Source organism: Leiobunum rupestre, chromosome 3 (assembly GCF_980474605.1).
Source record: "Leiobunum rupestre chromosome 3, qqLeiRupe1.1.hap1, whole genome shotgun sequence".
NCBI classification, from domain to species: domain Eukaryota; kingdom Metazoa; phylum Arthropoda; class Arachnida; order Opiliones; family Sclerosomatidae; genus Leiobunum; species Leiobunum rupestre.
In genome coordinates, this window is record NC_143386.1 from 42307867 (window position 1) to 42326874 (window position 19008).

Here is a 19008-nt window from a genome sequence, read left to right on the forward strand (position 1 = left end):
TGGACGGTGACTCGTATGGCTATGACGACGCCTTGAACTTTTATATCAGGTTACGTTGCAATCTCTCCTATTATTATTTATGTTAAAGGGTAACAGTCAAGCTTTAACCAGTTAGATATCCCTATAGCATATTAAAAACTAAAATTTATGGCGAAAACCGCATCAAAAAATATTGAGGGGTTAATTTTTAATAAAATAAAGAAATTTTGGGAAATCGAAAAGCGCGCGTCCGCCACGACCCCTGGTGAGAAGTCGGTGAGACGGAAAAACCACGTAAAAGTGCGCGCTGCTGAAGACGCGACAAATTTGTTTTGCACGCGCGGCGCGTTCCAGTTCTAAGAGACCTGAGCCTAAATTGGGCGATTTTAAAAGTTAGGATAGTTCACAAATCGCTTATACGGGGTTAGTGGCGCTGGCGGCAGCCCCTAAGATGGCGGCGAAAATTCAAATCCAAACACCTGGCGTTATTTTTCGTTTCAAATTTTTGGGTCAAAAGCTTTTTTTCCAAGACAAAAAAAAGGTACGTGTTAGTATATTGAACGTCTTGTTAATCTTTTGATACGGAAATAAGGCCATATTTGGAAAAGCTTGGCCGTTCCCCTTTAAGACGCGGTACAGGGAGTTTTGATGAAGCTAATCCGTTGTAGTCAGTCGGGCTCGCGGTGCACAAGTTAATTTGAATTTCCTTCTTATATAAATTGTGACACATTTACATTTTCTGTTCATAAATTATAATTTCCTCTCTTTGGTCTATAGGCCGTTCAAGTTAGCTTCGCTTTATGAAAAGAGTGCGAATTAATTTGGTATGAATGATATCATTTAGTTTCCCATTTATGTCACCAGGTTTAACGGGGAATTATGGTCACTGGCGCTAGTTACGTTAAATGGGGTTCCACACGTCAGGGAAAGTAGGGAAATCCAAGAAAAATCGGATTTTAAAAATGGGCCTAAAAAGTCGTGGAATTAGATTTTCACTTGACACTTTTTAAAGGTAGTTTTACTCTAGATCTATGACAAATTTTTGGATTATCATTTATTTTCTTGAAAGATTGGCAAATTTTTTCAACCATGCAATAACCTTTTTACTGAAATATAAGTCCATTAAAATTTATTAATTTCTGATAAAAGTAAAATATAAAATAAAAATTTTGGCTTTAAAAAGTCTGGGAAAATCTCTTAAAATGATCAGGGAATTTTAATCATAAAATTTTGTGGAAACCCTGTTTAAACAAATTAAAACCATTGTTATAAAAATATAATACTAATAATAGTCAGCTAGGCTAATACCAAGGCACCTAAGTCATCTAGAGACTTTAAAAGCCATTAATTCAGGTGGTAGGGTTACAATGCGTAGGAGGGTAGTGGAGACAACGGCCCCGTAGACTCACTATTACCGTTAACCCCTACGAGTTTTTAAGGAAAGGGGTACCCGAAGATCTCGAGGAAAACCCCTTTAACCAGTACTACTACATCTGTAAGTACTAAAAGTAGATTTAACTAAGCACAATTTTTCCTTTGGAAAATATGGTTTTTATTTTCTGGGTTGGTTTAAAAAAAAATATTTTTTTGATAAAAATAAAATTAATGTTTTTGGAAACGTTTTTTTTTGGATAACCACTTGGTTTAAACTACACTCATTGATTAACCACAAAATCGCTCCAATAATGTCAATAGCGATCAATATTGGAACCATTTAGGAGATGGGGGCGACAGAAATAGCATATTCCCTTTGAAGGGGTTAAGTTTATCTTGGCGTGTTAGAACCGTTTTTTCATGAAAGAGATTCTTCGAAATGAAAGTCAGGCTGGTTTAATCCTAGAGCTATTTTTATAAATTTTTAATTAGTAAACAAGTTATCCAATGACTCGTTGAATTTGTAAAGAAGCTTACGGCTTTTAAATAATAGAGAAGTTAGACAAAGCCCCGTAGAAATTCAAAGGGAATCTTACATTAGTGGCTCCTCTAAGAAACTAAGGCCTCTAATTATGGTCTGTCTTGAAATAAGACTGTATTCGTGAATGTAACACGGCACAAAAGGATTGAAAAATATATTATTGAGTTATTTAAAAGGGGTTTGTCTTATTCTCCTCGCTAGGAAAAGGTCGACATTCGGGATGCAAAATATAATAATATATTTTGCCTCGAAGGAACTAATTAACAAGCTTAACAGAATATATTTAGTATAAGTGTCCTTACAATTATATTTGTTGAAGTGAGGAGAGTGGCGTAGGTGTGGTAAAAATGCTATGAAATGTTTGAAGTTATTCAAATAATCATTGGTCTACTGTCAGAGTTCGTACACGACCTGGAAAAGTCAGGGAATTTGAAAATGTTTCCAAAACGTCAGGGAAAAGTCAAGGAATTTGAAAATGATTCCAAAAGGTCAGGGAAAAGTCAGGGAATTTGAAAATGATTCCAAAAGATCAGGGAATTTGAAAATGATTCCAAAAGGTCAGGGAGAAGCCAAGGATTTTGAAAATGATTTTAATAGGTCAAGGAATTTGAAAATGATTACAAAAGGTCAGGGAAAAGTCAAGGAATTCGAAAATGATTACAAAAGGTCAGGGAAAAGTCAAGGAATTCGAAAATGATTACAAAAGGTCAGGGAATTTGAAAATAATTCTAAAAGGTCAGGGATAAATCGGTGAATTTGAAAATTATTTCAAAAGATCATAGAATTTGAAAATGATTCGAAAAGGTCAGGGATAAATCAGGGAATTTTAAAATATTTTTCAATATTATTCCTCAAACCATTCATTTATGCTACAAAAATGACCAGGGAAAACCTGGAAATGTCAGGGAATTTAATTCCGGAAATTTTGTACGAACCCTACCTGTGTTTTTGGAGATAAATTATCCATCAATCGAAATACATCTGTTTACCCCCGTGAAATGTAAAGTGGTCTGGGGCAGTGTTTCGAAAATACCACTTTTTTCGAATATTGTGCATAGCACTGGTAAATTATGGTATATATTGGTTTATATTATAGAAGACTATTTGAAATCTAGAAAAGGAATACATCAACCTTTGAATATCTTAAACTTAATTTTCATTACTCTACAAGCCGGCTAAATCTTAAAGGCTTAAGCTCCTTAAATGTAGGTTAATGTTTTAAATTCAGTGATTTGTCTCACGTCACACGACGTCATCCATACTATTTCGCATAGAGAAAAACCCCGCACAAAATGGCGGCCATAGCCAAAGCTACGAAGTTAAATTACTGTAAATAATTCATGGAAATATATTATTTACCACTTTTCTCATTTTACACCATAACGTTATTTACCACTTTTCTCATTTTACACCATAACGTTATTTACCACTTTTCTCATTTTACACCATAACGTTATTTACCACTTTTCTCATTTTACACCATAACGTTATTTACCACTTTTCTCATTTTACACCATAACGTTATTTACCACTTTTCTCATTTTACACCATAACGTTATTTACCACTTTTCTCATTTTACACCATAACGTTATTTACCACTTTTCTCATTTTACACCATAACGTTATTTACCACTTTTCTCATTTTACACCATAACGTTATTTACCACTTTTCTCATTTTACACCATAACGTTATTTACCACTTTTCTCATTTTACACCATAACGTTATTTACCACTTTTCTCATTTTACACCATAACGCTATTTACCATTATATACCATTTAATCTACCATCTGTTAAACACCACTTCGGAACCGTGCCTCGGGGGGGGGGGGGTTCCAAATTAGCTCAATATTAACCAAACAAAGAGTGCAGAATCCAGTTCGAATAGCGCTAAAAAATTACACCTTTCATAAGTTACCTACGGCTATTGTAAATTTTAATAATTTCGAGGAAATTGCTAAATATATAGTAACACGCTGAAATCCCAATATATTCACGAGAATTGCTATAATCGTCTTTCTTAGAAAATGAATCGTCTTTCTTAGAAAATGAATCATCTTTCTTAGAAAATGAATCGTCTCTCTTAGAAAAATAATCGTCTTTCTTAGAAAATAAATCTTCTTTCTTAGACCAATAATCGTCTTTCTTAGACCAATAATCGTCTTTCTTAGACAAATAATCCATGTCTAATTATTAACGTCTATAACACCAAAGCGATCGCAAAGGCCGAACTCGTTGAAGAAATCGTTCCATTTTGCAGGGCGTGAAAGTATCGATGGCATCGGGAGATAGCGGCCGCGCCGGAAGCAGTTAGTGTGACGGGCCTTAGAAGCGACTGTTGGCCTTCAGGGCCATGTAACCCGAGGTCACCCGGAGGCCGTCATCGCTCCGTGGTCCCTCCTATCTCGCGCGCTCTCCGCAATCATCGCTCGTGCCTCTGTCTGACCATTCGCCGCCATTTTCTTCGTTTCGGCCCTCAACATGATCGACTGGGTGTCGATCGTCCGGCACTCGCGGCGTCGCTTCTCCAACTACATGTACGGCATGCCCAACCGCATGCGCCGCAAGAAGAAGCACGGGGGGCCCACGTTCGGCTACACGGACTACGACGACGTGGGCGGGGCGGCCGGAAGCAACGTCGCGGACGCTCCCGTCGAACTGGAGGATCCGGACGCCATCCTGGAGCAGCCCCAGACCGGCTCCATCCCGTTCGACCGATACAACTACTACGAGGGGGAACGCGCCATCGATAGCTACCGAACCCAGCCGCACCTGGTCGGGAAGAACGGCTTGCCTACTCGAAGACCTTCGAGCGCCAGCGTGTCCACTCCCGTCGAACCTCCTCCCAAGACCAGCCGCGTCTCCTGTCCGTGCTGTATGCCCAAATGCGTACGTATATCACGACATATCTTGCCTGGGGAATCTCCCGTATGTCCTCGGCGGAATCTCTGTCCGCCCAGTGGGAATACGCGGCCCGAATCTTCCGCTTTTGCTTTTTGTCATTTGTCTCTATATATACCCGACCGAAATGTAGCTGACCAGAACGTTGGCTTAAGGTACTTTACTATTTACGGCGGTTTTTGCGAGGCAGATACTAATTTAGTTATTTTGAAACGGCCAACAGATACGAAAATTACATAAGGTGGTTTCTTTTCGCCTGCTCTCGGACTAATAAAAGTGTACTCTTTTTACCCTAAAACGTTTTATTCGCCTGTTCCGGGGATGAGAATTACTCCGCCCCACAAACTATTCGCTTGTTCCGGAGTATTAGGGCTACTCTTTTTACTCCTTCTGAAGAGGAGATGTAAAGAGAGTAAATCGGATTTTGTCGTCCGAATTTATCTGCTAATAAGGCCACAGGCAGCCATTTTGGAAACACATTTTTACTCCGACTCAATCTATTCGCCACCACAGAATCGGAGTAAAATGATGTCATAGCGTTACTCTTCTTGCCCTACTTAATTTTGCCCCCGTACGAACACTAGGCCCAAGTCTTCAAGCGACTTTTAATGCCTTTAATTCAGGTGGCTGGGTTAAAAAAAATGCGTAGAAGGGTTTTGGCCAAGGGGGTCTCGATCAAGAAGATGTTTGAAAAAATTTATGTACGAGTGAAAATTGATGACGTCACCCAGATGAGCCTCCGTTGATTTTCAATACGACCTCATCTGGGTGACGTCGAGATTTTATCTAGCAACGCAAAACCCGTAATATTTTGATAAAAAACCACGTGATCGAGGCAACCTTATAGTTCCCTGTTTTACGAACCGTTTGTTGTGGCAAGCCCTTCATGCCACGCGAGCCAACAGTTCCCTACATTCATGTGTGCAATGGTCAAAGCTAAGTCGTATCCATAGGCATCAGTAGACAAGTCAGTTCTTGGTTCTTGTCTTTGAAAATTTTGTTATTTTTTTTACTTTTATTGGCGTCTATATACGGGTTGGCATAGAACCAGCCATACCGGTTATAGCCACCTGGTTAAATCTGGGTATAGCCACTTGAAAAAATCCAGATTTTTGTGGCTTTTTTTAAAAACAATTACAATATGAATATTTTAGTAAATTAATAGTTTTTATTTAGAAATTTTGTTTATTTTTTGTTTCAGATTTAGAAACCGGTTTACTTTTACCAGTTTTTCGGTTGGTTTAAAGTTCCAAAGTTCGCTGCCTCGCTTCTGTCATACACAAAAACCAGGGGGAATTTCCCGAGGAAATCAAAAGAATTCAGTTATTTTATATAATTATTTCGCTTTATTTGTTTCTTATTTACAACAATAACTGCAGACAATTTCTACTTACATAAGTAAAAGGTACTGTTTATATTTTAGCCGGTTATAACCGAAAAAAAACAGGTATAGCCAATTAAAACCACTGGTCTGGATTTTTTCAAAAAAGCCGGCTTTTATCCAACCCTGTTTATTGGGTACTTTAGTATGTTGGAGTCGATGTTGATAAGTAACCATAACTACACTAACTATTACCGTTAACCTTTCCTCGTGTAATATTTTCCCCTTTCTGTCGGTAAGACTAACTTCATGAACAGGGATCATAAAAATATGGAAATATCGGGGAATTAGATGGTCGACAGGAAAGTCTTCAGGCAAAAACAGAGAAACGTTAGCAATGCCATGGAGAGTTACACTAGACTAGTGTCTGCTTCGTAATAAATTATTGGGTGCTGATGAAAACCTAGGATATAGTAGTAAAAACTTCCCTTTTTAACTTAGATTTTTCCTAGTTTTTTTCCAAAACACTAGGTTAAAAAAATTAATGTCCTTCAGAAAGGTATGTTGATTACTTAGCCAGGTTACTCTCTATTCGTATTTTCTCTAAATTAAATCAATTATTTTAAATATTGTGATTAACTGATTATTTAGATTAGTAGCTTCACTTGGTTTCTCGTTTTCCTTTATAGATTTTTAGGGGTCACAATTTCCCTAGATCTGGGCAATTACCCTCGACTTTGCATCGCCGATAGTAGTGGCGACCACATATTATCCGTTAATCTCAGGGTTGAAAAAACCCGGTTTTTTTTATGAACAACCAAAAAACCGTTTTTTTTTTTAATTTAAATCAGGTTTTTTTAAACACTGCTTTATTTTACTTTTAATCTATTTTTTTGCTTTTGATTAACCGTGCATACCTATTCAACTAAAAATTAATATGAGTGTTATTACAAGTCTCACGTGAGTTTTAGTTTAATTTTTGATTTTGTATAAATGCAGGGTGATCAGGAAAATGCCTCGAAAACTTTATAGAAAAAAAATTGAAATTTTCAAGCGAATTAAAGGAAAATATAGGAAAAACCATAAGCAAAAATAAGGATTCTTATCGAAAAACAGTAGATAAAATAAAGTTAATTATAGGATGAACAAGGGTACACGACGACGGAATGTTTTCGAGTTATATACTACATGAGAAAACCTAAGGAATTTATAGGACTTTAATGAAAATAAATATCTAATTAGTATAATTAAAGTACAATTAGCTTCCAACTAAGGGGTTTAAATAATATACTACATGAGAAAACCTAAGGGATTTATAGGAAGGTATTGAAAATATAGGAAATGTGGTCACCTGGTAAATGTGTTTTAGAAATGTAATCATTTCGGTAAGAAAATGTGCAAACATTTTGGAATTATTTTTAGTTAATTAAAAAATTACTTTGTTAAAACTATGATTTAAACCATGGTTTAAACTAGCCAACCCTGGCTAATCTGAATAAATTTTTGTTAATTATGATCTCTTCGTGGTGCCCCTCGGGCCAAATGTGCATGATAACGTAGCACCGTCTGCTAGTGGTCACTGAACCAGGTGACCCGTTTTGACGGCGTCAGGAGCATTGTCGAGTAAACAATCCTCGTTATTCGCTGTGTGAATCTGGACGGCGAAACTCTCTCCAAATTGCAATTTGATTCGACTCCTCCCAACCTACTCTCGTGATGAGGATAAAATGCCACTCGAGATAACATTCGCATCAACTCCATTATTTTCTCTCAATTCGCGAGAAGTGTTTACACTCCAGTACTCCGTTTCTATGGCGACCCACTTCTCGAATAAAAAGCGCGAGCCCCGGGCAGGGTCTCCTATTAAACCTTCCAAGGTTTCGCGAGCCCCAGTCCTCCTGCCTATCGGAAGGGTGGAATTACTTTGTTACCGCCTGGACTATTTTTAGGCGGAGCTTCTTGTCTTTTGCGCCTCGGTTTTCTCTTTGTAACGATCTGTTTCGCCGTTTTGTTTTTGACTAGATGGCGCGAGATGATGGTCTTGTATATACAAGCCGGAGGCGGTTAGAAGGAAAACCTTATTTTAGATTCTCCTACTGCACTGTGACGCAACCGCGTAAATACGGTGGAAAACCAGGACGTCTTTGTTACTTTATATACTCGCTATACCGCCATCAAGACATTGGTAACATTAAGTATACGGCGTAGGTTTTACCTTTCACAGCTTTTGCCAATACCGTAACGTAACTTTGACTACACGATATAGGATATTCTAGAAACGCATCGGGTTCTAGGACCGTAGGCCTTTTCGATAAATAATAAAAATATAAAATTAATAGTTGTATTATGCTTTTAAGCCTCTACTTAAACCGTATACGGGGTGTCAAAGGTCACGCTAAGGGATACTTTTCTAAAGGAAATTAAAAATTTTGGTATATTTATGAAGTTTTGGTTTTGGGCTTATAATGTTGTTTTGGAATTTGTTTTGTAAACTACACAATTTTAATTTAATTTTGGTTGTTATTCATTGCGAGTAATAATGCCGTAGTGGAGTAAAAGAAACTATTTAATTATTTACGGTCCGAAATTTCATCCGGAAATTGTTTTAATATTTGATGTCTTATAAATAATGCCGTTCACATTTTAGCTAATGAGCGCGAATTATTTACAACGAGAAACAAAAAATCATTGACTACGTGGATTATATTATGATTAAAGGAAAAAAGAGAGCATCAAGAATTTTCCTCAGAAATGTTTTTAATTTCCTGTTAATAATTAAATTCTAATTTTTGCCAAACTTTTGTTTTTCTAGCATGGAATCAGAAACGTTTGATCATTTTAATTTATTTTTTAAATCTATATTTTATTAATTTGAATCAATTTTTTATTAATTTGAATCAATTTTTTATTAATTTGAATCAATTTTTTATTAATTTGAATCAATTTTTTATTAATTTGAATCAATTTTTTATTAATTTGAATCAATTTTTTATTAATTTGAATCAATTTTTTATTAATTTGAATCAATTTTTTATTAATTTGAATCAATTTTTTATTAATTTGAATCAACTTTTTATTTATTTCAATAGAATTTTTTATTTATTTCAATAGAATTTTTTATTTATTTCAATAGAATTTTTTATTTATTTCAATAGAATTTTTTATTTATTTCAATAGAATTTTTTATTTATTTCAATAGAATTTTTTATTTATTTCAATAGAATTTTTTATTTATTTCAATAGAATTTTTTATTTATTTCAATAGAATTTTTTATTTATTTCAATAGAATTTTTTATTTATTTCAATAGAATTTTTTATTTATTTCAATAGAATTTTTTAAGGTTTTTTGCCTTCTTTTCTTAACAAATTGATTAATAGTTTGAGATCAGCGGTAATGTAAATTCAAATTTAAACAAATCTTAATTATATTTAATTACTTAACTTAATAAAAGTTAAATTCAATTTAGTTTTCTTCGAATTGACGTAATAAATTTGATAAATACATTGATGGGTGATTAAAATCAATAATTTTAATTAAAAAATCACTTAATTTTTATCGTTATTTAAATAAGGGGCTCAACCAACCCAAGTTCAAATTGTTTGGGGGACCCGAGGGGCAGGTCACTTCCATTTTGGGTGCGTCTTAATCATAGTAAATTGATTAAATCAGGGTAATTGTGATTAAATCAGGGTAATTGTGATTAAATCAGGGTAATTGTGATTAAATCAGGGTAATCAAGATTAAAATTCTAATCAAGATTAGAAAATCTAATCAAGATTAGAAAATCTAATCAAGATTAGAAAATCTAATCAAGATTAGAAAATCTAATCAAGATTAGAAAATCTAATCAAGATTAGAAAATCTAATCAAGATTAGAAAATCTAATCACGATTAGAAAATCTAATCACGATTTAAACGAGATTTAATAATTATAATCATTATCTAATCTTTTTAATCAGGATTTAATCATTTAAACGAGATTTAATCATTCTAATCACGATCTAATCATTCTAATCACGATCTAATCATTTTAATCACGATTTAATAATTTTAATCACGATTTAATCATTTTAATCATGATATAATCATTTTAATCACGATTTAATAATTTTAATCATGATATAATCATTTTAATCACGATTTAATCAATATAATATCAGTCGAATAGAGAATTTATCATTAAAATTAAAACTGAAGTACGATTTAATCATACTAATCACGATATAATTTTTTTGATCAGGATTTAATCATTTTAAACAGATTTAATCATTTTAATCAGATTTAATCATTTAATCATGATTAAATCAGATTTAAACATTCTAATCATGATTAAACTTTATTTAATCAACTTAATCGTGATTAAATTGAATTTAATCAAAATAATCACGGTTAAATCGGATTTAATCTTTTGAGGGGTGCGTCGTTAATCAAGGAAGTGACCTGCCCCTCGTTGGACCATTACAAAGAATTTTATAAAATTATATCCCCACTTTTCAATTACTATGAACATTTTATAATGTATTGCTCAATTTATTGACAGGTGAGCCAGAACAATATTGGTCCTTAATCTACATAATTTTATTTGGTCATTGTCCCTAGGTTTGATCAAATTTCGACGACATTTTTGTGAAAGATAAAGTTTCAGTCGCAAATTATCCTAATAGAAATTCCGTAATAAAGTTTTCAGAAATGTAATTCATGTTTCAAGTGCCACTGGTGGAGTGGTTAGCATTTTCACCTCGCAGCTAGACGAGCCTGGTGCGATCCCAGCTTGTGGCACTGGGTGAACCACTCCTTCTTCCTTAAGTTTTACCCCGAGTTCGTCCACCCGGCCACCGGTAATTGGCGTCACACGTCACTAGTTGGCTAAGGAATGTGTTTTTCCTTGGGCATTAGCTTAGCTGATTATTATTAAACGATCCTTCCGGAATTAATGGCTTTAAAAGTCGCTCGATGACTTGGGCCTAAGGTTGTGCCTTGGGTATATTAGCCTAGCTGATTATTATTAATTACCGCCGAAGAAAAACTTTCCTAATTCTTTCAAAAATTACAAAATATTTATTCAGGGTTGCCACCGGTCGTGGAAAATTCCGGGAATTTGAAAGTAGGCCTACAAAGTAAGGGAATTTAAATTATAACCTGGAGAGTCAGGCACCTGTACTATAGTAAAAGCTGAAGTAGTAAAAAAATCGGGGAAAATTTATAAAAGTGGTCACGAAAGTCGGGGAATTTTAAACTTACATTTTTGTGGCAACCCTGTTATTTATATTTTAATCTATTAGTTTTATTCAATCTAAAGGATCGATAATTTAAAAACACCTTTGTAGTGGCATTTCTGACTGCAGATTACGTTACAAAATGTTCAGTAGGCGTCGCCAGAAAACAGAACCGTTTAAATTTCACTATGCTCGTGCGGAATAGTAACGTATTTCAGGGTGACCACATATTTCGATTGTCTTCCTATAACTTCCTATCATTTGACAATGTACCTGTGTTTCGATATATTTTTCGTATTTCTCGCTTTGCTTTCAATATAGTTTTAAAGTTCGATAGAAAGCGCTCAAAACAGCCAGCCTTTTACTAAAGCACTAATTTTCCGGCTAGCTGGTGTTTTGAAATGAAAATGTAATATTACTTCAATAATTTATCTAGTCACGAAGTCTGTGATGTTTTCATCTTAAATGAAATATTTATATTCAACCAAAGTTCCTTTGAAAGCATTTGTTTTATCTTTATTAAAATTATTCCTATAATTTCCCATAAATTCACCTGAACGTTCCTATAATTCCCCATAAATTCACCTGAACGTTCCTATAATTTCCCATAAATTCACCTGAACGTTCCTATAATTTCCCATAAATTCACCTGAACGTTCCTATAATTTCCCATAAATTCACCTGAACGTTCCTATAATTTCCCATAAATTCACCTGAACGTTCCTATAATTTCCCATAAATTCACCTGAACGTTCCTATAATTTCCCATAAATTCACCTGAACGTTCCTATAATTTCCTATATTTACATAAAAATTGGAGAGGTCCCTGTGGTCACCCTGGTATTTATTTATGAGAATGTACGAGTGTTTGTTATCTAGCAATGATAATTAAGAACAAACTCAATTAAATTTATTGAATATTATTTTAAATTTTGGTGTACATTACCGCTGCAATTTTTAATGAATTTGTCAAGAAAAAACAGGCATAAAATTTAAAAAATCAACAACCCTGTTTCCCCGAGCTAGTCGACCGAAAAGTCAGGGAGATTTCTATTTTTTTTTGTAAAATTCAGAAATTTATGAGGGTTCAGACATGGACTAATTATTATTAGCCCGTGGTTCAGAAATAAAGCTCACCCTAAAGAGTACAAATTTACGTAAATACGTTTTTCTTTATTAAAAATATTAATATTTCATTACTTCTTTTATGCATTATAATATATATATTAATAATTATATGGTTATTAATAGTATAATATATAGGATTATTAATAGTATAATATATAGGATTATTAATAGTATAATATATATGATTATTAATAGTATAATATATATGATTATTAATAGTATAATATATATGATTATTAATAGTATAATATATATGATTATTAATAGTATAATATATATGATTATTAATAGTATAATATATAAGATTATTAATAGTAATATATATATGATTATTAGTAATTTAATATATATATATGATTATTAGTAATTTAATATATATATGATTATTAGTAATTTAATATATATATATGATTATTAGTAATTTAATATATATATATGATTATTAGTAATTTAATATATATATATGATTATTAGTAATTTAATATATATATATGATTATTAGTAATTTAATATATATATATGATTATTAGTAATTTAATATATATATATGATTATTAGTAATTTAATATATATATATGATTATTAGTAATTTAATATATATATATGATTATTAGTAATTTAATATATATATATGATTATTAGTAATTTAATATATATATATGATTATTAGTAATTTAATATATATATATGATTATTAGTAATTATATATATATATATATGATTATTAGTAATTATATATATATATATATATATGATTATTAGTAATTTAATATATATATATATGATTATTAGTAATTTAATATATATATATATGATTATTAGTAATTTAATATATATATGATTTTTAGTAATGTAATTAGTTTTAATTGGGTTAATTTGCACAGGTCTGTAGAAATCAGGGAAATGTCAGTGAGAAAAGCTGGAAAAATGCAAAATTATAATTGGTGGGATCTGTTATCACGTGGTACGAAAGAGGGAGGAGCTACGTATCACTCGTATCGAATTATACCAATGACGCTGTAGCCCTTTAAGTATTTAACCCCTTACAAAAACGTGTATGCACCCAAACACGAAATATTTAACGTGTGTTGCCACTTACAACCACCCAACGGCGTGCGTTCAAACATTCTTGAAGCGCTGCATTTAACCGAGTTATTCCACACTATTGTCCCATCCATTAATTACGATAATTAATTGAACCGAGTCTTATGTTGAAACATCCCCCAAAAAAAATAAAAAAAACTTTGGAATTCTCCTCGCATCTGCCAAGAAGGTTTTGTCTTAGCTCTCAAGTATTTTAATCGTTCTAAAATCGCTAATCCCGCCTTGAATTGTCTTTGAAAGAAGGGAACTTTTTTTCTTTTCGGGCGCGCTCGAGATCCGTGACACTTGTTACGTGTTCTGGATTAGTTCCAGTTGGCACTGTCCCGTAGACGTACCACCATCATCTATCTCGAAATTGCGTCATGGAATTTGCTCTTGAACGTCAGAAGCTTGTGAAGAGCGTAGTAACATCTGTTTCGGATGCTGTTTTTCCCCCACGAACTTTTCTCTTTCATTTGTTGGAAAACGCTGCTCCGTTCTTGTTCTTTAAACCCCCTTAAAGCCTCGATTATTGAAATTTAATTTATCGGCGATCTCTTTTAATTTCCTTCGTCTTGGAAATAATCCTTCTCTTTTCTACGGAATTCTATACTTGAATACGCTTGGTAATCGAATTAAGGCCAAATAATTTAATATATTTTAGCGATAAAAAATTTAAGGGAAATATTTAGATCAGAGTTCGTACACGACCTAGCAAACTTGGAAAAGTCGGGGGATTTGAAAATGTTTCCAAAAGGTCAGGGAAAAGACAGGGAATTTGAAAATGTTTCCAAAAGGTCAGGGAAAAGACAGGGAATTTGAAAATGTTTCCAAAAGGTCAGGGAAAAGACAGGGAATTTGAAAATGTTTCCAAAAGGTCAGGGAAAAGTCAGGGAATTTGAAAATGTTTCCAAAAGGTCAGGGAAAAGTGAGGGAATTTGAAAATGTTTCCAAAAGGTCAGGGAAAAGTCAGGGAATTTGAAAATGTTTCCAAAAGGTCAGGGAAAAGTGAGGGAATTTGAAAATGTTTCCAAAAGGTCAGGGAAAAGACAGGGAATTTGAAAATGTTTCCAAAAGGTCAGGGAAAAGACAGGGAATTTGAAAATGTTTCCAAAATGTCAGGGAAAAGTCAGGGAATTTGAAAATGTTTCCAAAAGGTCAGGGAAAAGTCAGGGAATTTGAAAATGTTTCCAAAAGGTCAGGGATAAGTCAGGGAATTTGAAAATGTTTCCAAAAGGTCAGGGAAAAGACAGGGAATTTGAAAATGTTTCCAAAAGGTCAGGGAAAAGACAGGGAATTTGAAAATGTTTCCAAAAGGTCAGGGAATTTGAAAATGTTTCCAAAAGGTCAGGGAAAAATCAGGGAATTTGAAAATGTTTCCAAAAGGTCAGGGAAAAGACAGGGAATTTGAAAATGTTTCCAAAAGGTCAGGGAAAAGTCAGGGAATTTGAATATGTTCCCAAAAGGTCAGGGAAAAGTCAGGGAGTCTTATAAGGTTTCCAAATGTTCAGGGAAAAGTCAGGCGAAGAAATGTTTGAAAGAAAATATTTTTCCAGATTTTTACCTCAAACCATTAATTTTTACTACAAAAATGGTCAGGGAAAATTTGACAATTTAGTCAGGGAAAACCTGGAAATGTCAGGGAATTTAATCCCGGAAATTTTATACGAACCTGGTAGATGTACAGTAAAATAGTTAGAAGTCGTAGGCAAAAAATAATTTTTTGTCTTTGGTAAACATTTCTGCCTATTTTGATAAAACTAGATTTAAAAATCAGGGCATTCCGGAGAAGGGTCAATAATGAGGCCCTCGAAATAAGTCATTCTTAGGGGTTGAGAGGCCAGGAGGACCCCAATTTAAATGATAAATGTTTATTCATAATTTCCAAATATATTTTGTGTATAAAATCTAATTTTTATATTATATTTTTCTTTACATAATATCTTAATTTGCATACCATGCTCTGTGGTTGTTCAGTATTTGAAAGTCTGGAAAGTGGTTTATTAAAGCTTGATATCGTATAAACCCTAAATAAACACATTATGGTTTGTCGGTAAGACAATTAGTCTTAAATCATTTAGAGTCATCTAAACAAACACCTTAGTGGCTTCTTTGTCGGCTACGATCCGATCTATTAACTTTAATCTGATATAAAATTATAAATAATATAAGAGATTATAGATAGGTTAAACCAAACCTCGAAAACGTGTACAGAATAAACTACGTCTACGCACCTACAATTTACGCCTACGCGAATTCGAGGTTCAGCTTCACCTGTTTATTGTTTAGGAAAATGAGAGTTAAATCTTGTACTGGAATGAAGTTTTATCAGAAGTATATAACTTAAGAGAGGAGTAATCTATCTAGACCATACTTTCGCAGGCTGGAACCAAATTAACCGTGTGTACGACTACGTATGACGGATAGGTCAGGGAATTTAAAAATGGGCAGAAAAAGTCTGGGAAATGTCAGGTAAAATCTCTAAAGAAAGTCACGTAATTTTAATCTGGCAACCCTGTCGAATTAAAGTCTAAAAAATACAAATCGTTTTTTGAAAATCGCTTTAATAACGAATTGCGCCCGTACTATAGACTCTTTTTTTTGGAATTTTGCTGGGCGCGTTCATGTTGAGTTTACCCCCCTTAACCCCCATTCTCCATATCCTGGGACCAAAGACCCGAGCCTAGACCCCCCACCGGTGGTTCCAGGTAATGGCCGACTAGCGGGTGGCCAAAAAGATTGGTCGAAAAGACCGCGAAAAAGAGCGTATAGGCTTCGTGCGTAGTAAAAATTTTGGTCACAAGTATCGCCGCCTACCGACCGGGTTTTAAATTAAATATATGAAAGCTGTCTAGTTGCTTAAAATTATCTCGGCACAACCGAAAAACATCGAAAATCAAACGTCGTCTGCTTTTTCTTCACATATTTAGTTGACGGATATTAAGACAGATGGCGCTATATTTCTTAAGCTCGAAGCCTATAGAGTAATTTTACTTCTTAGGTTTGGCTATGGCCGCCATTTTGTGCGGGTTTTTTTTTCATATATGCGAAAAAGCATGGATGACGTCGTGTCACGTGAGACTGAATTTGTTACGAACCTTATGTTGACAAAAATCGCTGGGAGTCTGTGAAAGTTGTTTTTTTGCGAATAAGATTGACTACAGGGTTGCCACACGTCAGGGAAAACAGGGAAATTTAAAATGGGCCTAAAAATCAGGGAAAGGTCAGGGAATTTTATGAATTTATAAAAATCAGAGAATTCAATTTTCTCTTTACACTTTTTGAAGTTAATTTTACTCTAGATCTATGACAAATTCAAAGATTATCATTTATTTCTTTGAAAGTTTGACTAATTTTTTCAACATTGCGATAACCTTTTTACTGAAATATAAGTCCATTTAAATATATTAACTTCTGATAAATGTAAAGTATAAAATAAAAATTTTGGCCTTAAAAACTCTAGGAAAATCTCTTAAAATGGCCATAGAAAACCGGGAATAGTCAGGGAATTTGAATCTGAAAATTTGGTGGCAACCCTGAAACAGGAATACAAAATTAATAAATCAATAAAAATCGTATTTAAATCAAATTATTCGATAAAAAAAAAACAATCAATAATCCAACTAATTTGGCTTCACTTAATCAAACTTAAACTTTTAGACTACTTCTCTCTAAGAGAGACATTTAATATACTTCTGATTATATGAAATGTCGGGCTATTAAAGGAGGTCTGCGCACAGGGTTGGTCAGGGAAAAGTCAAGAAATTTGAAAATGATTCCAAAAGGTCAGGGAATTTGAAAAGGTTTCCAAAAGGTCAGGGAAAAGTCAGGGAATTTGAAAATGATTCCAAAAGGTCAGGGAAAAGTCAGGGAATTTGAAAATGTTCCCAAAAGGTCAGGGAATTTGAAAATGTTCCCAAAAGGTCATTAAATTTGAAAATGATTCCAAAAGGTCAGGGAATTTGAAAATGATTCCAAAAGGTCAGGGAATTTGAACATGATTCCAAAAGGTCAGGAAATTTGAAAATGATTCCAAAAGGTCAGGAAATTTTAAAATTATTCCAAAAGGTCAGGGAATTTGAAAATGATTCCAAAAGGTCAGGGAATTTGAAAATGGTCCCAAACAAATCAGGCAAATAAATTTTTGGAAGAAAATATTTTCAAGATTTTTACCTCAAACCATTCATTTATTCTACAAAAATGGTCAGGGAAAATTTGTCAATTTGGTCCGGGAAAACCTGGAAAGGTCTGGGAATTTCATTCCGGAAATTTTGTACGAACCCTGGCGCATTTACGCGCTCCAACATCCAGTGATCCGTTCACACTGTTAAACGCGAGTAATTTGATTATAACGTAAATTAGGAGATGTTCCTTTTATCTAACGCGTGTCCGAATATCGGATGACCTCTCCGTCGAAACGACTCGATTAATGTTTTTTTTTGTTTGCAGTACCGGTACCACGAGGAAGAGCTCCCCGCCCCACCGCCTCCCGCTCAGCTCAAAGAATTAGTGGCAGGGGACGGATACCCCCGCAACCTTCTTGATCTCTCACTCACGAACCAATACGGCACTTCCATTACCGACTCACCTAGAAAAGTAAGCGCCATCAAATTCTCTTTATTTTTCTATCTCTCTTTTATGCTCGACCGTTTTTATAATTTTTTTTTATTCTATGGCCCAAATCTTTCTGCATTCTGTTTATTTCCCGCTGCTCAGTGTTGCCAATTTCAGGGACCCCAAAAGTCCTGTAATTCCTATAAAATCCTATATTTTCATAAATGTCCTATAACATCCTATATTTTTAGCAAAATCCCCCAAAAGTCCTATAAAATCCTATAATTTTGATTTCAAATCCAGCCACTCGGTTAAATTGCTAGATTTAGCTATAGGATAAATTCCTATACCAAGTCATTCTAGTCTATACTTTTGTTATTGTTAACATGGTTAGCTACTAGTATATTTTTGTGATTAAAATGATTAAATAGATTCAATTTTTTAAGTGAAAATCAAAGGTTTACTTCTCTAAATATAGATTTTGTTTTTAAATGCATAAAGTTAGTAAATTAAGTAGCATATATAGTCCTATAAAATCCTATAATTTTTTAAAAATTGTCCTATAAAGTCCTATATTTTTAGAAATATAATCCTATTTATCCTATATAAAAATCTAAGATTTGAGTGGGGGCCCTGCGATGTTTGAAAGTTGAAATTCCCATTGCTAAATAGTATTTTCCACGAATTCCGACAACCCTAACTAGCCCCTTATTTTAAAAAAGTTTAGAAAAGGAACTTTTTAAAATTAAATTTTATTGATTTAACCAACTATGCATTGATTGATTGTAGTATTACGAGGCGCCTGCTTTATATTATCATATGAACATAATTACTCATAAGTGTGCCCCTGTTTAACACTTCTGTATTAAAAATTTAAAGAGACCTTATTTCTTACCCACCAAAGAAA

General features: G+C 33.7%; 1 protein-coding gene across 12 annotated transcripts in view; it reads left to right on the top strand.

Annotated features, from left to right (window-relative positions):
- Positions 1–19008, top strand: part of dlg1 (MAGUK family member discs large 1) — a 298752-nt gene that overhangs the window by 151600 nt on the left and 128144 nt on the right. For 3 of the 12 annotated variants that reach the window (XM_090168252.1, XM_090168250.1, XM_090168255.1), the window contains exons 1-2: positions 4170–4785; positions 17997–18143. In XM_090168252.1, coding sequence (XP_090024378.1) covers positions 4378–4785; positions 17997–18143 — 555 coding nt within the window. In that variant the 5' untranslated portion in view covers positions 4170–4377. Of the gene's footprint in view, positions 1–4156; positions 4786–17996; positions 18144–19008 lie in introns of those variants that run through there. The other 9 variants (XM_090168259.1, XM_090168260.1, XM_090168261.1 and 6 more) reach the window with 6 other exon arrangements.